This window comes from Phyllobates terribilis, unplaced genomic scaffold (genome assembly GCF_046119375.1).
Source record: "Phyllobates terribilis strain yellow unplaced genomic scaffold, ASM4611937v1 Scaffold_120__1_contigs__length_5212024, whole genome shotgun sequence".
In the NCBI taxonomy this organism is placed as follows: Eukaryota; Metazoa; Chordata; class Amphibia; order Anura; family Dendrobatidae; genus Phyllobates; species Phyllobates terribilis.
The window spans coordinates 458,815-476,363 of record NW_027362880.1 but is presented as its reverse complement, the minus strand read 5'-3'; the positions used below and the strand labels follow the sequence as shown (position 1 = coordinate 476,363).

At 43.6% G+C, this 17,549-nt stretch overlaps 1 protein-coding gene across 1 annotated transcript; it reads right to left on the bottom strand.

Annotated features, from left to right (window-relative positions):
* Window positions 1-7,236: 7,236 nt before the first annotated feature.
* LOC141201622 (uncharacterized) lies at window positions 7,237-17,205 on the bottom strand. Its single transcript, XM_073663628.1, has 4 exons — window positions 17,091-17,205; window positions 16,905-17,007; window positions 16,616-16,706; window positions 7,237-13,630 (listed from the first exon to the last, which is right to left on the bottom strand). Exons 1-4 carry the CDS (start codon window positions 17,201-17,203, stop codon window positions 10,929-10,931), a joined length of 3,009 nt encoding a protein of 1,002 aa, XP_073519729.1. The 5' UTR covers window positions 17,204-17,205; the 3' UTR covers window positions 7,237-10,928.
* Between the last annotated feature and the right edge of the window lie 344 nt (window positions 17,206-17,549).

Here is a 17,549-nt window from a genome sequence, read left to right as displayed (position 1 = left end):
GCAAGATCCGTGCACTATTATCTGGATAGGAAGGGTCATAGATGGGCCCAACTGCATGAATAATAGTGTTACAGGGTAAATCGCCTGATTCTGTAACCGTGACCATTCCTGGCTGGAAAGGACCATGTCGTCGTACAATATTATCACTTTCCCTTTAAATACTGTCTCCCCCTGCCATAACAATATCTCTAGCCAGGCCACCCCTGTGTTGCAGGTGGCTATTGGTAGCATTCACTATAGCATCCACCCGCTGAGTGACCATGTTCCCTACACCCACAGAGATTAGTACCCCAGCCCGTCTGTCCCTGGGTAATCATTTTCTCAAAAATAGGATCCCAGTCCTCTGGGGGGCCTGACACAAAGCTGCCATTATCCACATGCTGATATGATGGGGCAACAGATGAAGCCCCTTCACCTGACTGAGGGACAGGTGATGTAAGAGCTGGGAACATTGGTGTCGGAGGTGGGGGAGATGCTGAGGTAGATTGCTGAGGTGGGGTGTGGTATTGTCCTTGCATAGTCACAACTGGATATAAAGAAACTGGTGGAGAAAAACAATTGGGCATTAGGCTTTGGAATATCTGTCGTCTCATTGTTATCAGGCCTTCTGGGTGGAGTAAGATGGCCGCCACAGGAAATACCTGTGGGTGCGACTTCCTTTGAGTCATGCATTCCAGAGGTGGGAGGGCACCCGGGTGGTGTGTCCGTCCGAGAACAGTCAAGGAGAGGAGAAGGAGCTGTGGCTACAAAGTCAGTCGGGGAGGGGGGGGAATGAGCTATGAACTCCACAATATAAACAATTGTCCCGAGAGTCTAACATTTGCACATCACTCCTAGAACATATCCACCCCCTGAGGCCATTATAAGATGGTGGCTCAACAGTTTTCAAAGCAACATTAAAAACATGGGGCTTAACATACATGTAATATACATCATCATTATCATCTGTTCTCTCTTCCTCTTCCCATCCCTCTTTTTCTATGTCATTTGCTATACGACCCCAGGCCATAGCTGCAGATAATAAATCTGTATCCTCTAGTCTACCATTTTTTTCCTTTAAAGCTATTTTCCACAGCCCCGGCTGAAGTCTTCCCCTCTTATTCATTTCTACAATGTCTATTAACTGTTTAACTCTAGCAACATACTTAACCCCTTCCCTGTCAGCCACCAGTGTCTGAGCCATATAGCTGTTATTCGACACCAACTTTCTTTGTGAACAGTCTCAAGAATTTCTGCATGGTTGAAGAATGTTAACACAGTACAAACAGAAAGACGGACTAGACAGAGTGAATTCGTGTCAGTATGACTCAATGAAACAGAATAATCCCCTTATATAAACAATAACGGCAGATTCTAGCTGGCCAGTCTAGCTTCTGTATCCACCCTCGTGCGTTCTATCTTCCAAGAACAGGACGTTTTCTAGGGAGCGATACAGAACTGCAAAACCTTTTTACCTTCCTCACATCATCCCCCCTACGTTCTCTCTTTTTTTTTTTCTTTTCAAGAACAGGAGGTATATGGAGATGCAATGTGAGATTACAACCAGGAGAGTATTCTGTTTATATGTCACACACAACAGCCCATCCACTAAATCACAGTCTCAAACACAAACAAATTAGAATGAGCAAAGGTTACAGTGGATTGGAATGTGAGTGGGTTTCGATAACACCAGCAGGGTCACACCTACCCCCACTTAAGGATTACCACAACAGACCGACTCGACTGGAAACACAAGCAAGTCTGTAATTACAATGTAATTAACTAGACTTACCGTGTAAGGGGGGTGATCAGGCCCATCCAGTCATCCACGATCCACAGGTGGACACCTTCATTCGGTCTGCCCTGGTGTGGTGCCCCACGTTGGTTGCGCCAATTGTGGAAGTGAGATTCAAAGGACCCCAACTCTTTGCTTATCCCTTGCCAAATTAACTTATTCAAGTGTATACGTGAAGCTTTGATATCGGACAAACAGAGTCAGATACTGAACTTCTCTTGAAGAGAGATGGCGCAGGAAAGATGTGTTTATTATTCCAGCATAACATATATATTCAGTATAAAGGAAGGTCCCAATAGGGTGTCGCCCTGAGGCAATTAAGCAATCACAATATCTATACCATGGGCCAGAGACTAAGTGTCATTATGTTGTCCTATGGGGTTAAATGTTTCCTCCCCAGATATTCTCCTCATTCACCAGGGTATTCTTTTGGGAGGTGTCATGTTGAATCCTTTGTCTTCTTCTTGTAAACAATTTGAAAGTCCACTTCTGTAACCAGTTACAACTAGTTCCTTCAGGATAGATATATATATAGTGACACACGAGTGCAGATATCTAATATATATATCAAGGTTTTCATATTATATATTAAAGTGAGGGTATATATGACTAAATGATATCCAATATAACAGATATATGCAAAACAAGATTCATAACTAGTGTTGAGCATTCCGATACTGAAATATCGGGTATCGGCCGATATTCGCGGTATCGGAATTCCGATACTTAATTCTGATACTTTTACAATATCGAATACCGGAATCGGAAGTTCCCATAATGCCTGCGCTCTGCAGTGTCTGTGAAGGATGACAAGTTGGATGGCAGCGCTCAGCTGAGATCCAGCCTGTCAACAGAATGCCATCCCAGCGTGAGAGAATTCTCCTGATTGTTTAAAAGCCGGCGCGCGGTAAAAAGCCGCCGGCTTTTAAACAATCACACAGCCCCATACTGCTTCCCCGCAGCCTCCCACCCCGATCCTCCGCTCCCCTCGCCACCTCCCATCCTGATCGTAAGTTAGGACCGGGCGGGGAGCGCAGCACCAAGGAGCGGGGAGCGAAGGACCCGGGCGGGGAAGCCGGCAGTGAAAAGACTTCACCGCCGGCTTTCCCGTTCTGTGCTGCGCTTTCCCGCCGGTTATTTCAAATGAACAGCTGAGGTATCAGCTGATGCCGATCAGCTGTTCATTTGAAGTAGCCGCGGTGCCCTCAGAGGGTTCATGTGAGTTCATGCTTGACTGCATGAACTCACATGAACTTTCCCACGGCCGCACAGGTCAGCCTCACCTCCTAGACCATCAGACCGGTCATGCTTGGTGTGTGCGCGGGTGTCTGTGCGTGTGTGTGCGGGGTGTGTGTGCGATGTCTGCGTGTGTGTGCGGGGTGTCTGTGCGATGTTTGTGCGGGTGTGCGCGGTGTCTGTGCATGCAGGCAGACATAGGCCGATGTGACACTACTACTCCCATCGGCCTATGTCTGTCCCCCGTCCACTCGTGCCAGCAGGATCAGCTCGATGGGAGCAGTAGTTCCCATCAGCCTGATCCTGCTATTTAAATTGCCCTACTGTGCCCCAATAAATTTTAAATACATGTCATTGGTGGCCAGTGGTTACCTACAATAAATTAGTTCATACATTACCTGTCCCCGCCGATCGCCACCTAAAATAAAGTAAAAAATAAAAAACTACACCTATACTCACCTAGACACCTAATTCCCCGAAGCCATCGATCTCCTGTAATAAAATATAAAATAATAAACCACAACCTTATCCTTACCCCTCCGTAGTAGTCCACGAGTGTCCCACGAAGATCTCCAGTTCAGAGCAGCCACATAGAATGTGACCGCTCTGAACCTCTGCCGCCGTTAGAATGACGGGGCCGTAAGGGTTCACCGGAGATCAGGCAGCGCTGCTCCGGTTAGCTCCTTTACGGCCCTGCTGTATCGTGAGAAATTCCCACGGTACAGCACTGCCGTAAAGGAGGTCTCCGGAGCAGCGCTGACTGAATGCACTCCGGTGACCTCAGTCAGGGGCTCCCGCTGCCGGGAGCGGACGTGTTCCCGGCAGCGTGAGCTTACAGCAGCCATGCACAGCTGTCACCATCTCCAGATGTGACAGCTGTGCATGGGAGATCAGCGCAGGAACGTGGACAGGTAACTATTATTTTTAGTAAACTAAGAATTAAATAAAATGGTCTGTTTTATTTCAAATAAATTATTTTTTTCTGGGTGTAGTGTGTTTTTTCTTTTTAACACTTTGTAGGTTAGTAATGGGGGTGTCTTATAGACGCCCATCATTACTAACCTGGGCTTCATGGCAGCTGGCGCTGACATGAACCCCACCACTATTACCCCCTGCCACCGCACCAGGGCAGCGTGGAAGAGCGAGGCTAAGCGCCAGAATTGGCGCATCATATGGATGCGCCATTTCTGGGGCGGCTGACGGCTGGTGTTTCTAGCCTGAGAGGGGGCCATTATTCATGGCACCCTTCCTGGGCTATTAATATCAGCCCCCAGCTGTCTGCCTAGCCTTTGCTAGCTATTAAAATAGGGGGGACCCCACGTCATTTTTTTGGGGGGGGTCCCCCATTTTAATAGCTAGTAAAGGCTAGGTATTCAGCTGGGGGCTGATATTAGTAGCCTGGGAAGCTCCGTGGGTTTTACCCCCTTCCCAGGCTTCAAACATCTGCCCCAGCCGTCTGCTTAACCTCCGCTAGAGACTAAAATTATGGGGGATCCCACGCCATTTTTTTTTTAAATAAATCCTTTATTTTAACACTAAATGACATTTGAGGAGTTAATAAAGATGCAGTCCCTAAATTATTATTTATTTTTTAATTAATGTTTCCCAAAACTTTTGACGTGGGCTTCGCCATATTTTTGTATGCCAGCCAGGTACAGCATCCAGCTTCTATGAACGCGCCATTTTCCGGGGCGGCTGCGGACTGCAATTTTCAGCGTGGGGGGGGGGGGGGCAGAAAGCTTGGGCCTCCCTGCGCTGCAGATTCCATCCCCCAGCTGCCTAGTTGTACCTGGCTGGACACACAAAAATAGTGAGAAGCTCCACGTTTTTTTTTTTTTTAATTATTTCATGAAATTCAGGGAATAATTAAGAAAAAAAGGGCTTCTCTATATTGTTGTGTCCAACCAGGTACAAATAGGCAGCTGGTGGTTGGGGGCAGCCCGTTCCTGCCTGCTGTACCTGGCTGGACACAAATATAGTGCAAAGTCCCACGTCAATTTTTTTTTAATTATTTCAGGAAATTCATGAAATAATTAAAAAAAAATGTATGTGGGGCTTCGCCCTATATTTGTGTCCAGTCAGGTACAGCAGGCAGGAACGGGCTGCCCCCAACCACCAGCTGCCTATTTGTACCTAGCCGGACACAACAATATAGGGAAGCCCTTTTTTTCTTAATTATTCCATGAATTTCATGAAATAATTTAAAAAAAAAATACGTGGGGCTTCGCCCTATTTTTGTGTCCAGCCAGATACAACTAGGCAGCTGGGGGCTTGAATCTGCAGCGCAGGGAGGCCCAAGCTTTCTGGGCCCCACCCGCTGCAAATTGCAGTCCGCAGCCGCCCCGGAAAATGGCGCGTTCATAGAAGCGCCATCTTCTGGCGCTGTACCCAACTCATCCAGGGCCCTGGTGCGGTGGCTCACTGGGTAATAAAGGGGTTAAGGCCAGCTTGGCATTATCAGCTGGCCCTAAGCCCGAAATTCATGGGGTCACGCCAATATTAGACATGACCGCCATGAATTTCTAGTAAAGTATTTAAAAAAAACACAAACACCCAGAAAAAAGTCCTTTAATTGAAATAAAGACACAATTCTTTATTGTTCTAAATTAAACCATACTTACCGTCACGCCCATTCCAGCTGAAGCCAACGATCTCCTGCAATAAAAGAAAAATAATAAAGCAGCCTCATCCTTACCTTTCCATGGTTCCCACGACAGCTTCAGCTCTGCTACATCGAGATGACAGGCTGGACCGCAGCAGAACGCTGCCATTCAGCCTGTCATCCCGCAGACACTGAGAAGCACAGGCATGCTTGCGCTCCTCAGTGTCAGGCTGTGACGGCATCCAGATGAGCCGAGGTCATGTCCAATGAACTCAGCTCACCTCATGCACGTCACTGACAGCGTGGGAAAATTCTCCTGCACTCAGCGCTTCAGCGTGAGAATTCTCCCACGCTGTCAGTGACATACATGAGGTGAGGTCATGTCCAATGAACTCGGCTCACCTCATGCACGTCACTGACAGCGTGGGAAAATTCTCCTGCACTCAGCGCTTCAGCGTGAGAATTTTCCCACGCTGTCAGTGACGTGCATGAGGTGAGCTGAGTTCATTGGAATTGACCTCGGCTCATCTTTATGCCGTCACAGCCAGACACTGAGGAGCGCAAGCAAGCCTGCGCTTCTCAGTGTCTGCGGGATGACAGGCTGGATGGCAGCGTTCTGCTGCGGTCCAGCCTGTCATCTCGATGTAGCAGAGCTGAAGCTGTCGTGGGAACCATGGAAAGGTAAGGATGAGGTTGCTTTATTATTTTTCTTTTAATGCAGGAGATCGTTGGCTTCAGCTGGAATGGGCGTGACTGTAAGTATGGTTTAATTTAGAACAATAAAGAATTGTGTGTTTATTTCAATTAAAGGACTTTATTCTGGGTGTTTGTGTTTTTCTTTAACTTTGACTATGGGGTTAGTAATGGGGGTGTCTTATAGACGCCTCTCCATTACTAACCTGGGCTTGATGTCAGCTGGCATTATAAGCTGACATCAACCCCAGCCCTATTACCCCACTGCCACCGCTACAGGGCAGTGGGAAGAGCGAGGCTAAGTGCCAGAATTGGCGCATCCTGTGGATGCGCCATTTCTGGGGCGGCTGACGTTTCTAGCCTGGGAGGGGGCCAATATTCATGGCACCCTTCCTGGGCTATTAAAATCAGCCCCCAGCTGTCTGCCTAGCCTTTGCTAGCTATTAAATTAGGGGGTACCCCACGTCATTTTTTTGGGGGGGTTCCCCCATTTTAATAGCTAGTAAAGGCTAGGTATTCAGCTGGGGGCTGATATTAGTAGCCTGGGAAGCTCCGTGGGTATTACCCCCTTCCCAGGCTTCAAACATTTGCCCCAGCTGTCTGCTTAACCTCCGCTAGAGCCTAAAATTAAGGGGAACCCCACGCCAATTTTTTTTTAAATAAATCCTTTATTTTAACACTAAATGACAAGTACAGTAATCAACACTGTCACTGTACTTCATATATATGTGACTGACATGTTTCTATCTATCTAATCTATGTGTGATTCTCTATTCTTTCTATTCTAAATTGTCGGGTACAGATGCTGAATTGCCGGCCGGCTTTCTTAAAGAGACGGTGCACGAAAACACTAATATTTTTTTAAATAAATCCTTTACACTAAATGACAAGTACAGTAATCAACACTGTCACTGTACTTCATATATATGTGACTGACATGTTTCTATCTACCTAATCTATGTGTGAAGCTCTATTCTTTCTGTTGTAAATTGTCGGGTACCGGTGAATGCCGCTGATGAATTGCCGGCTTTTCATGTCATTCTACATTATTCTTAGTTGTTTTACTTCATGTAGAATTAACCTACAAGGAAAGAAAGGGTTTATTTTCATTCCGATATTTGTGTCCCATTGACTTGCATTGGTTTCCGGTATCGGAATCGGCGATATCCGATACTTTTTGGGTATCGGCCCGATCCAATCCGATACGATATTTCCTGATATCGGAAGGTATCGCTCAACACTATTCATAACATATAACAAAATATAAGTATAGATATTTAGTATACATCAGAGTTTCATATAATGTTTTTTAGTAGATTTTAGAATCTTATCTTTAACATTGTGACACCAAACATATACCCCTATCCTTCCACTCACTAACATTTTTTAGTTTATATAGCTCTGGTAAGTTATAGCTATGCCATAAAGGAGTATAATTTGTGTACTAACTTTAGTGTACGACATTTTAAGTCATTTTCTCGAGGAGGCCCCATATCTAGTACCGAGAATGGAAGCTTCCACTTGGTTCCTTCCATAAGTAGGTGCCCTGAAATTACACAATATTTGCAAGTACCCCATCCATGAAACTACTTTAGCTCCCTTCTAGCGTTAAGCAGGTCTGCATATACCTGGTAGGAAGCAGATCGTTTATGTTGTTTGTCAAGAAGATCAATCCGCTCAAGCAAATGGGAGACTTTAACTGTTCTCTCCTTTTTTTAGCCTTTATCTATGTTTTATTATTATCCCTCTGAGGACGCATGTGAGTGCTTCCCATTTAAATGGTAGGACAGTTTCATCATGCTCATATATTTGAAGGAGTCTATAGTCTCAAGAAGGTCTGAGACACAGAGTCCTTCAGCAGATTATCATTTAGGTTCCAACATCTGAAGCCTTGGTGGAGTGCGGCATACAGGAGCATGATCTGACCATACAGCAGTTCCTACCTGAGATGTAGGTTGCCATGTAGGCAAGTGACGGCTAATTAAGAAAAGGACTATATGGCTATGCATATTGTGTAAAGGAGAATAATAGGTATAATCCTTTACGTCTGGATGTAGTATCCTGCATACATCGACCGGTTGAGACCGGAGCACGTTTAGCAAAGCTTTTGTTTGTGTTTTAGATTGGTGACTCCAGCCCAGCGTCTAAAAAAGGATCCAAGACAAGATTAAAGTCACCTCCAATGATGATAAGGTCCTCCGCAAAATATTTTAGTTTGTTTAAGTAATGACGGCATGTCTTAATTTGGTCACAATTAGGGAGATAGAAGTTTTCGAAAGTCAAAATTTTGGAGTAGATGGAGATCTTAACAAACACGTACCTCCCCTCCGTGTCAGACAGTGTTTCTACAATAGTATGCGGCAGTGATCTGTGGCAGCCTGTACTCAGCACCTTAGACTTCAAAACATTAATCATCTTGGCATCCCAGAAAAATGCTTTTAGTAAACTGAGGTACAGTATATGATCGCCTCTAAAGTGTGACTCCTGAAGAAAGAGAAAATGTACGTGCTGTTTGTGCCTACGATAAAACACTTGAGCTCCTTTCTCTGGAACATTAAGTCTCTGACATTCAATGAACAAGTTTTGAGTTGTGCCATATTATATGGAAAAAAGGGGGAATGGAAGAGAGAAAGGTTAAGAGAAAAGAGGAAGTATAGACGGTAGATAGTAACGTCAACCTCTCAGTGTCTAAGAAGTATAGATTATGAATATATCAAAACAGTAGGAAATTGCGAAACAAGCAGATCCCAATGCAAGTCCCTAACTGGGGGTTGTCTTTACAGGCGTAAGTCAAACTTTCAGTTCTAGGATTCCTATTAGGTGGAACCATGGAATATAAAGCAAGTAAAGTAATACAGCCAGATATTACAGTAGTATCATGTGAACTCAACTTATATCCTGGTCTAAGATCTTATATGAACTTAGACATTCTATATAGTGGAAGAGTGGCACCTAATGCTCTATTTAGATGTATCTAATTATATGCTTAAAGAAATAAGTAAGCATCTGCAAACTGTCTCTCATCAGGGAAGACAAGATTCATTTCAGGAGCTCATATGATTGGCAGGTTCCTTTCCCATCTGGCTGCATCACCATCAAGTTCCTGATCCATTGAACGCCTTCTGTGACATGCTGGAACTCTCTGTGGCAATGGTGGAGCAGGTGGCCAGTCAGATATATGGAATGTCCAGGGCATCACAAATAGGTCTCATGTTGCTTGGATCTTTGAAAATATACAGCTGGAATGGGTACCCCCAGGAGTACATCAGGCCATTTTCCCGGATGGCATCAAGTAGTGGTTTCAATACCCTTCTTTTAGCAAGTGTCATTCAGGATAGATATGTGAGCAATTATATGCGTTTCCATTGAAATCACCAGGACCCAACTCCTCTGCTTTCCTCGCAATGGCCTCTTTTACATTGAAAAAATGTATGCGACAGATAATGTCCCTTGGACACTCAGGATCTGGGCCATGATTGCCTATTGTACGGTGCGCCTTTTTCAATCTCCACCTCCTTATCAATAGGATCACCAAGGATATTATTGAACAATGATCGCAGTGTAAGCATAATCACTTGTGCATTGATGCTTTCAGGTATACCCCTTATCCAGATATTATTGTGATTTTCTTGATCAGGTGGTTTATTTACTGGCTGTGAAGATCCAGTGTTAGTTTCTGAGCATTATGATGGCCTCTAACTTGGACGACATTATCCTCTAATCTCTGTACCTTGTCCGTAAGCTGTGACAGGATAGAAGTGAGGGGACGTATTTCAGTATTGTATGTGGTCTCCAGCCTCTGAATATATTGCTCCATATCTTCTTTAGTAGGGATAGACGCAATCTGATATACAAATAAGTTATGTTGTTCCCCATATCAGAATAACCTGTGGCTGGGGGGTAAATGTCCCTGTGAAGTATGCGCTGCTCAGTATGTGCTTTGGTGAGAGTACATGGAGATTTGTGGAGCTGTTTTCTTGTGAGGCCTACATTGAGAGAAGTTGGTGCAGGACTGACAGGCTGGAGCTGTCTGGCATCATGAGGGTTAAGACTGCTTCTTTTTCCACGCTGAGGTGAGGCAGTAATAGCTCCGGAGCAGGAAGATAAGACCTTCCATAAGAAACGCTGAATACCAGACATGCTGACAGAGGTGGAGGACCTCAGATTAACCTCTGATCTCTTCTTTCTTTCCTATATCGGACGTCATGTTTGAGGCTGTAAATTGCTTATAATTCCCACAAGAACACGGTCTGAAGAGAGTGCTTTCAGTGTGTGCATTCTCTTGGTGCTATGTCCAGGCCATGTCCTTCCTGTTGATGTTCAATACGTCTAAAGATGGCGTTGATTGGGAGCAAGATTGTGTGATGTAACAATCTTGTGTGATGTAACAGCCTTATGGAAACGCGAGTTGTGACACCAATGGAACAGCGCCAGAACAGGAAGTGGGTATGAGTGTTTTTATTTTAACAAGGCCAAAGATGAGGAATGAGAAGGAGTTGTCCTAGTAGTGGACAACCCCTTTATGAAGATACAATTTTCGGTTAAAAATGAAAAAGGCTTCTCCCCTGTGTGACTTCTCTGAAGTTTGTTAAGAGTTTATTTCCGTGTAAAACATTTCCCACATTAAGAACATGAAAATGGCTTCTCGTCTGTGTGAGTTCTCTGGTGACTAAAAAGTGATGATTTCTTCACAAAACATTTCCCACATTCTGAACAGGAAAAAGGCTTCTCCCCTGTGTGAGTTCTCTTGTGCTTAACCAAATCTGATTTCCAGCTAAAACATTTTCCACATTCTGAACAGGAAAAAGGCTTCTCCCCTGTGTGAGTTCTCTGGTGATTAACCAAAACTGATTGCTGGATAAAACATTTCCCACATTCTGAACAGGAAAAAGGTTTCTCCCCTGTGTGAATTCTCTTGTGCTTAACCAAAATTGATTTCCAGCTAAAACATTTCCCACATTCTGAACAGGAAAAAGGTTTCTCCCCTGTGTGGGTTCTCTGGTGCTTAACCAAAATTGATTTCAAGCTAAAACATTTTCCACATTCTGAACAAGAAAAAGGCATCTCCCCTGTGTGAATTCTCTGGTGCTTAACCAAATCTGATTTATCTTTAAAACATTTGCCACATTCTGAACAGGAAAAAGGCTTCTCCCCTGTGTGAGTTCTCTTGTGCTTAACCAAATCTGATTTCCAGACAAAACATTTTCCACATTCTGAACAGGAAAAAGGCTTCTCCTCTGTGTGAGTTCTCTTGTGCGTAACCAAAACTGATTTCTGGATAAAACATTTCCCACATTCTGAACAGGAAAAAGGTTTCTCCCCTGTGTGAATTCTCTTGTGCTTAACCAAAATTGATTTCCAGCTAAAACATTTCCCACATTCTGAACAGGAAAAAGGTTTCTCCCCTGTGTGGGTTCTCTGGTGCTTAACCAAAATTGATTTCAAGCTAAAACATTTTCCACATTCTGAACAGAAAAAAGGCTTCTCCCCTGTGTGAGTCCTCTGGTGTATAACCAAATCTGTTTTCAAGCTAAAACATTTTCCACATTCTGAACAGGAAAAAGGCATCTCCCCTGTGTGAATTCTCTGGTGCTTAACCAAACCTGATTTCCAGCTAAAACATTCTCCACATTCTGAACAGGAAAAAGGCTTCTCCCCTGTGTGAATTCTCTGGTGCTTAACCAAATCTGATTTCAAGCTAAAACATTTTCCACATTCTGAACAGAAAAAAGGCTTCTCCCCTGTGTGAGTCCTCTGGTGTATAACCAAATCTGTTTTCCGGCTAAAACATTTTCCACATTCTGAACAAGAAAAAGGCATCTCCCCTGTGTGAATTCTCTGGTGCTTAACCAAATCTGATTTATCTTTAAAACATTTGCCACATTCTGAACAGGAAAAAGGCTTCTCCCCTGTGTGAGTTCTCTTGTGCTTAACCAAATCTGATTTCCAGACAAAACATTTTCCACATTCTGAACAGGAAAAAGGCTTCTCCTCTGTGTGAGTTCTCTTGTGCGTAACCAAAACTGATTTCTGGATAAAACATTTCCCACATTCTGAACAGGAAAAAGGTTTCTCCCCTGTGTGAATTCTCTTGTGCTTAACCAAAATTGATTTCCAGCTAAAACATTTCCCACATTCTGAACAGGAAAAAGGTTTCTCCCCTGTGTGGGTTCTCTGGTGCTTAACCAAAATTGATTTCAAGCTAAAACATTTTCCACATTCTGAACAGAAAAAAGGCTTCTCCCCTGTGTGAGTCCTCTGGTGTATAACCAAATCTGTTTTCAAGCTAAAACATTTTCCACATTCTGAACAGGAAAAAGGCATCTCCCCTGTGTGAATTCTCTGGTGCTTAACCAAACCTGATTTCCAGCTAAAACATTCTCCACATTCTGAACAGGAAAAAGGCTTCTCCCCTGTGTGAATTCTCTGGTGCTTAACCAAATCTGATTTCCAGCTAAAACATTTTCCACATTCTGAACAGGAAAAAGGCTTCTCCCCTGTGTGGGTTCTCTGGTGATTAACCAAATCTGATTTCTGGTTAAAACATTTCCCACATTCTGAACAGGAAAAAGGCTTCTCCCCTGTGTGATTTCTCTTGTGCCCAACCAAATCTGATTTCCGTCTAAAACATTTTCCACATTCTGAACAGGAAAAAGGCTTCTCCCCTGTGTGAGTTCTCTGATGTCTGATAAAACTTGATTTCGCGGTAAAACATTTTCCACATTCTGAACAGGAAAAAGGCTTCTCCCCTGTGTGAGTTCTCTGATGTCTCATAAAATTTGATTTCAATGTAAAACATTTCCCACATTCTGAGCATGAAAAAGGCTTCTCCCCTGTGTGAGTTCTCTGATGTTTGATAAGAGTTGATTTCTCTGTAAAACATTTTCCACTTTCTGAACAAGAAAATGGCTTCTCCTCTTTGTGACTTCTCTGGTGATTAACAAGATCTGATTTCTGTTTAAAAAATTTCCCACACTTGAAACAAAAAAATCTATTCTCTGCTGTGTGAATGCTTTGATCTTTAAGAAAAGACTTTTCGAGGGAAAAACTATTTCCATATTCTGAACATGAAAATGGCTTTTTTGCTTTAGGAGCAATTTGTTTGTTAATGCTTATTTTGTGACTCTGATTTTCCTTAGTAGTTGGTAATGAATCAGAAGACAGGACCTGTTTCAAATGATCAGATGACAGATCTTTGCTGTGAAGGGATGATGGTATATCTGGAGTAATGGTATTCACTTCAATTGTATCCTGTGGGATCTCAAGATCGTCTGATTTAAAAATTGAAGATGTCAGCTGTCCCTCTGATCTCCTGGTACAGTCATCTGTCAAGAATAAAACCAATTATTATTTATGAATAACATATCCTTAAAATTTATATTGTTGAATATTTCTACTTAAACTCTCCGTAAAAATGTACATTATGTAAAAGTATCATTATTTACCAAGAAAACATCACAGAAAAATCAGCCTTACCAACACCAAATCAGATAACAAATGCATTAGCATTTTAGTGTTGGTTGGGTGTACTGGTGTCTGTCCATGTGGGGTGCACTTATATAGTGCTGGGCAGCCCTCCTGATCTAATAGTATGGGCATCATTAGGCTAAGCCAGACACTGTGCATCACACCTACCTGTGTGACTGGCGTCCTATGCAAGCTTCATCTGTGTGCATCTTTAATACTAGGCAACCACCCCCTCCATGAATTGGTAGGTTTGTGAGTGGTTGCTCCATCAGTAATTTGCACCTGCCGCTGCCCCCACCTTTATCATGGGTGTCTGCGGCATCCTGCTAGTGCATTTGTTATATGATTGGTGTTGGTAAGGCTGTATCTTTTTCTGTGATTTTTTTTAAATTTTGCCCTATGTTAGCCGTCATTATTCACCAAGACAATAACAGTTCACAGTCTAATAGAAATCCTCATAGGATGAACCAGTAGAGCGTGGTGTCCAACTGTTTGTTAATTCTGCCTCCCAAATATGGAATAAAAAGCCACCAAACAACGTTATGTAGGCAAAAATAATATCAATAAAAACTTCTACTCATCTCACAAAAAACAAGTCCCCACTCAGGTCCATCATCTGTCAATGGAAAACCAGAGGTTTCCACATTATTAGTGGCTCAAAGGCTTTTGAAAAGCAACATGGCTTCCATAACCCAATCCAGCAATATCCACTCTCCCAAAGTCAAATCTCCCCCTCGCTTCTGAGCCTTGCAGTGCGCCCAAACCACACTCAGCATCCATGTATTTGACATTACTATAGTGAGAAGAACCCACTTAATTGATGGTGTGTGTCTCCTGGAGCACAATCTGGGCACTATGTGTTGGGTAATGAAATTATATATTTGTAATTTTCACTCTCCATCATCCACTGCGTGCTAATTTCCGGAAAGCGCCTGTGGAGTCAAAATAGTCACTACTCCTATAGATTATTTCACTGAGGGTTATAATTTCCAAAATGGAGTCACTTTATGGGGATTTCTACTGCTCTGGTTTTCTGCAATTTGGTCACATTAGGGTTTCTGCAAATGGTGGGTCCCATCTCCTCTGGGATCTGCTCCTGCGACGTCTGCTTCTCTCACCAAGAGCCGTCTTATTCATCCGGCAGGCGGCGCTGGTGATGGAGGAGATGTCAGAATCAGAAGCTCTGGGCAGCGCAGGCTCTGTCCAGCCACTAAGATTAGGGTGCCTGGGACCAGTAGTACCATCCAGTCTGGCAGTATGGGTGTGAGTGCTGTCCAGCTGGAGTAATCTGCTCTCTGCTTCAGCCAACTGGAAAGCACCGCACCCTACTAAAGCTGGAAGCATATTGCTGGAAGCTGCCAGATCCAGCCTTGTTCTCCTCTAGTTCAGTCCTCTGTGCTCAGCTAACGGCTTTTCTCTGACCTCCATGTTCTGACCCGGCTATCTGACTATTCTTCTTGCCATCTCACACCACAGAACATTAGGTAACACTGTGGCCCAAGCTTAGATGGTCTCTGTCTAAGTCCAAATACATGTAGAGGGGTTAAAGGATGATGAGCAAGGCAAACCCTGGGATCTGGGAAATGGAGTAGATAGCGCCAAGCCTGTTTGTGGTAGCCATCTTTTGAGCTGCCAGGTGACAACGAACAGTGTCCCCAATACATTGTGTCTGCACAATATCCCAGAAAAATCTGCATTCAAATAGCTAAATGTCGCTCCTTCCCTTCTTAACCTGCCATGTGCCCAGATAGTAGGATACAACCGTATATAGGGTACTGTCGGATTCAAGAAAAGGTGGAAAATAATTTGTAAGGTCCATTTGTTTCCCATTATCCTTCGTGAAGAATTCCAAAGTTATCACCACATAAAGTGACACATGTCAGATTTAAAAAAATGAGACCTGATAGGAACACAAAACTGTCTGCGGGAAGGGGTTAAATCAGAGTATTTTGGGAACTAACCACAGTAGTCAAAAACTGTGACTATAGACAATAACACATCTACTGAAATAACCAATCTCAACAGTCTTCATCAGTAAGTAGTGAGTAACTAGTGGTGAAACCTCTCTGGGGTAATTAGAGTATGGGGCTCGGTGGCTCTTGGGAATCTAAACTATCATAAGGGCCAATATTTTCTGTCAGATGAGTTTCAAGAAGAAATATTAGATGTTCAAAGAGACATTTTTATAATACTGCAGAGCTGAGGCGTCTTAAGTTTAGCTTAGAGATATATCATGGCACAGGTGTAATGTTTTCTGTATAGTGTATCACAATCCTGTTTGAAGTTAGTCGGTTTTAAAAGAAACTGAAAAGTCAGGATAAAGGGAAACTCTGTTGTTATTGTACAGAAATTCACACTTGGCCTCACTGCACATTTAATGTTGTAGATAATAAAAGTGAAGTTTGGCCAGAAAGACTGGACCTGGTCTTGTAGAGACCATATGAGCACATTCAGCAGCACAGAAGGGAGAGAAGGGAGATTCATCCAACAAGATATCAGGGTTCTAGGAAGCCAACACCATCATTACCCTCCACTTTCTCTTACAGGCCCATCATAATATTTTTTTTAAGTGATTTTCTGGCTTTGTGGTTTACAGATCTGGGCAGGTAAAATCTCCTAATCACAGGGAGTAGGTGGATCCTCCAGGTTGTAAGTTCTATGGTAAAGGGTTTCAATGCCCAAAATCATTTGAACAGTTTTGGGTGGAAGAGAATGTTGTGGTCTAGAGGCAAAATGGTGATCACACGATTGTGATACAGCCGGACTACACCACCGATAAAGCAGCCACAGCCGGTGACTGAGAAGAATCTGTGACTTCTCTGCATTTAGTGGTCACTACTCACCTGGGCGGTTATCTGTAGGAATCTCCTCTTTACACCGCTCATCACCCCTCACATATGCCTCTATAGTATTAATATGGGTGAGATCTTCACCCTGAAACAAATATTGTAAAAGTCACAGACAGATGGAGAATTCACATCTATGATCAGCTCTAATCCTGCCATCTCCACCGTTCTCATTACACAAGTATAAACCATATAATACTGCTGGATAAAACAAGACTGAACACAAGACCTTCACAGCCGTCTACACATCATAGGGGAGATCTCATGACACCTTCTCTCCATCTACCTGATGATCCTGAGGAACATTGGGATCTTCTTGTTTAGAGTCCTGTGGAAGAAAAGGATGGGGACATCTGTCTGGTGTTGTCCTCTTACTGGATAGGATAGATCTGGAGGAAACACATACAGGGACTGAATTCATTCCTTACATACAGATAATTATAGGCCGTGTGTATTTAGTCCTGTCTATTACCTGGTGATGTGAGGGGCTGGGGAACCTCCATCATGACGTCCTTGTACAGATCTTTGTGTCCTTCTAAATACTCCCACTCCTCCATGGAGAAATAGACAGTGACGTCCTGACATCTTATAGGAACCTGACACATACAATGATACAGTCACCCCCCCCCCCCCGATCCTTTCATAGCGTTACTGTATAATGTCCCAGCAGTGTCACCTCTCCAGTCAGCAGCTCAATCATCTTGTAGGTGAGTTCTAGGATCTTCTGGTCATTGATGTCCTCATGTATCAGGGGGTGAGATGGAGGTCCTGTGATTGGGCTCAGGGTTCTTCCCCAGCCCTCAGACACAGGGTCCTGACAGCGCTCACTAGAGGTCTTCACTAATATGTAATCCTGGTTATGGAAAGACATATAAATAAATCTCACTACAGACATTTCCAGAGTCCTCACCTCTCCAGTTCTGTCCATCTG

Bases quoted from the DNA above. Each gene is read 5' to 3' on its own strand.
- LOC141201622 (XM_073663628.1), bottom strand. From the start codon at position 17,203: ATGTCAGGACGTCACTGTCTATTTCTCCATGGAGGAGTGGGAGTATTT. The intron at 17,008-17,090 runs GTAATAGACAGG...TGTTTCCTCCAG, and splicing joins CCAGCCCCTCACATCACCAG to ATCTATCCTATCCAGTAAGA. The intron at 16,707-16,904 runs GTAGATGGAGAG...TATTTGTTTCAG, and splicing joins ATGTTCCTCAGGATCATCAG to GGTGAAGATCTCACCCATAT.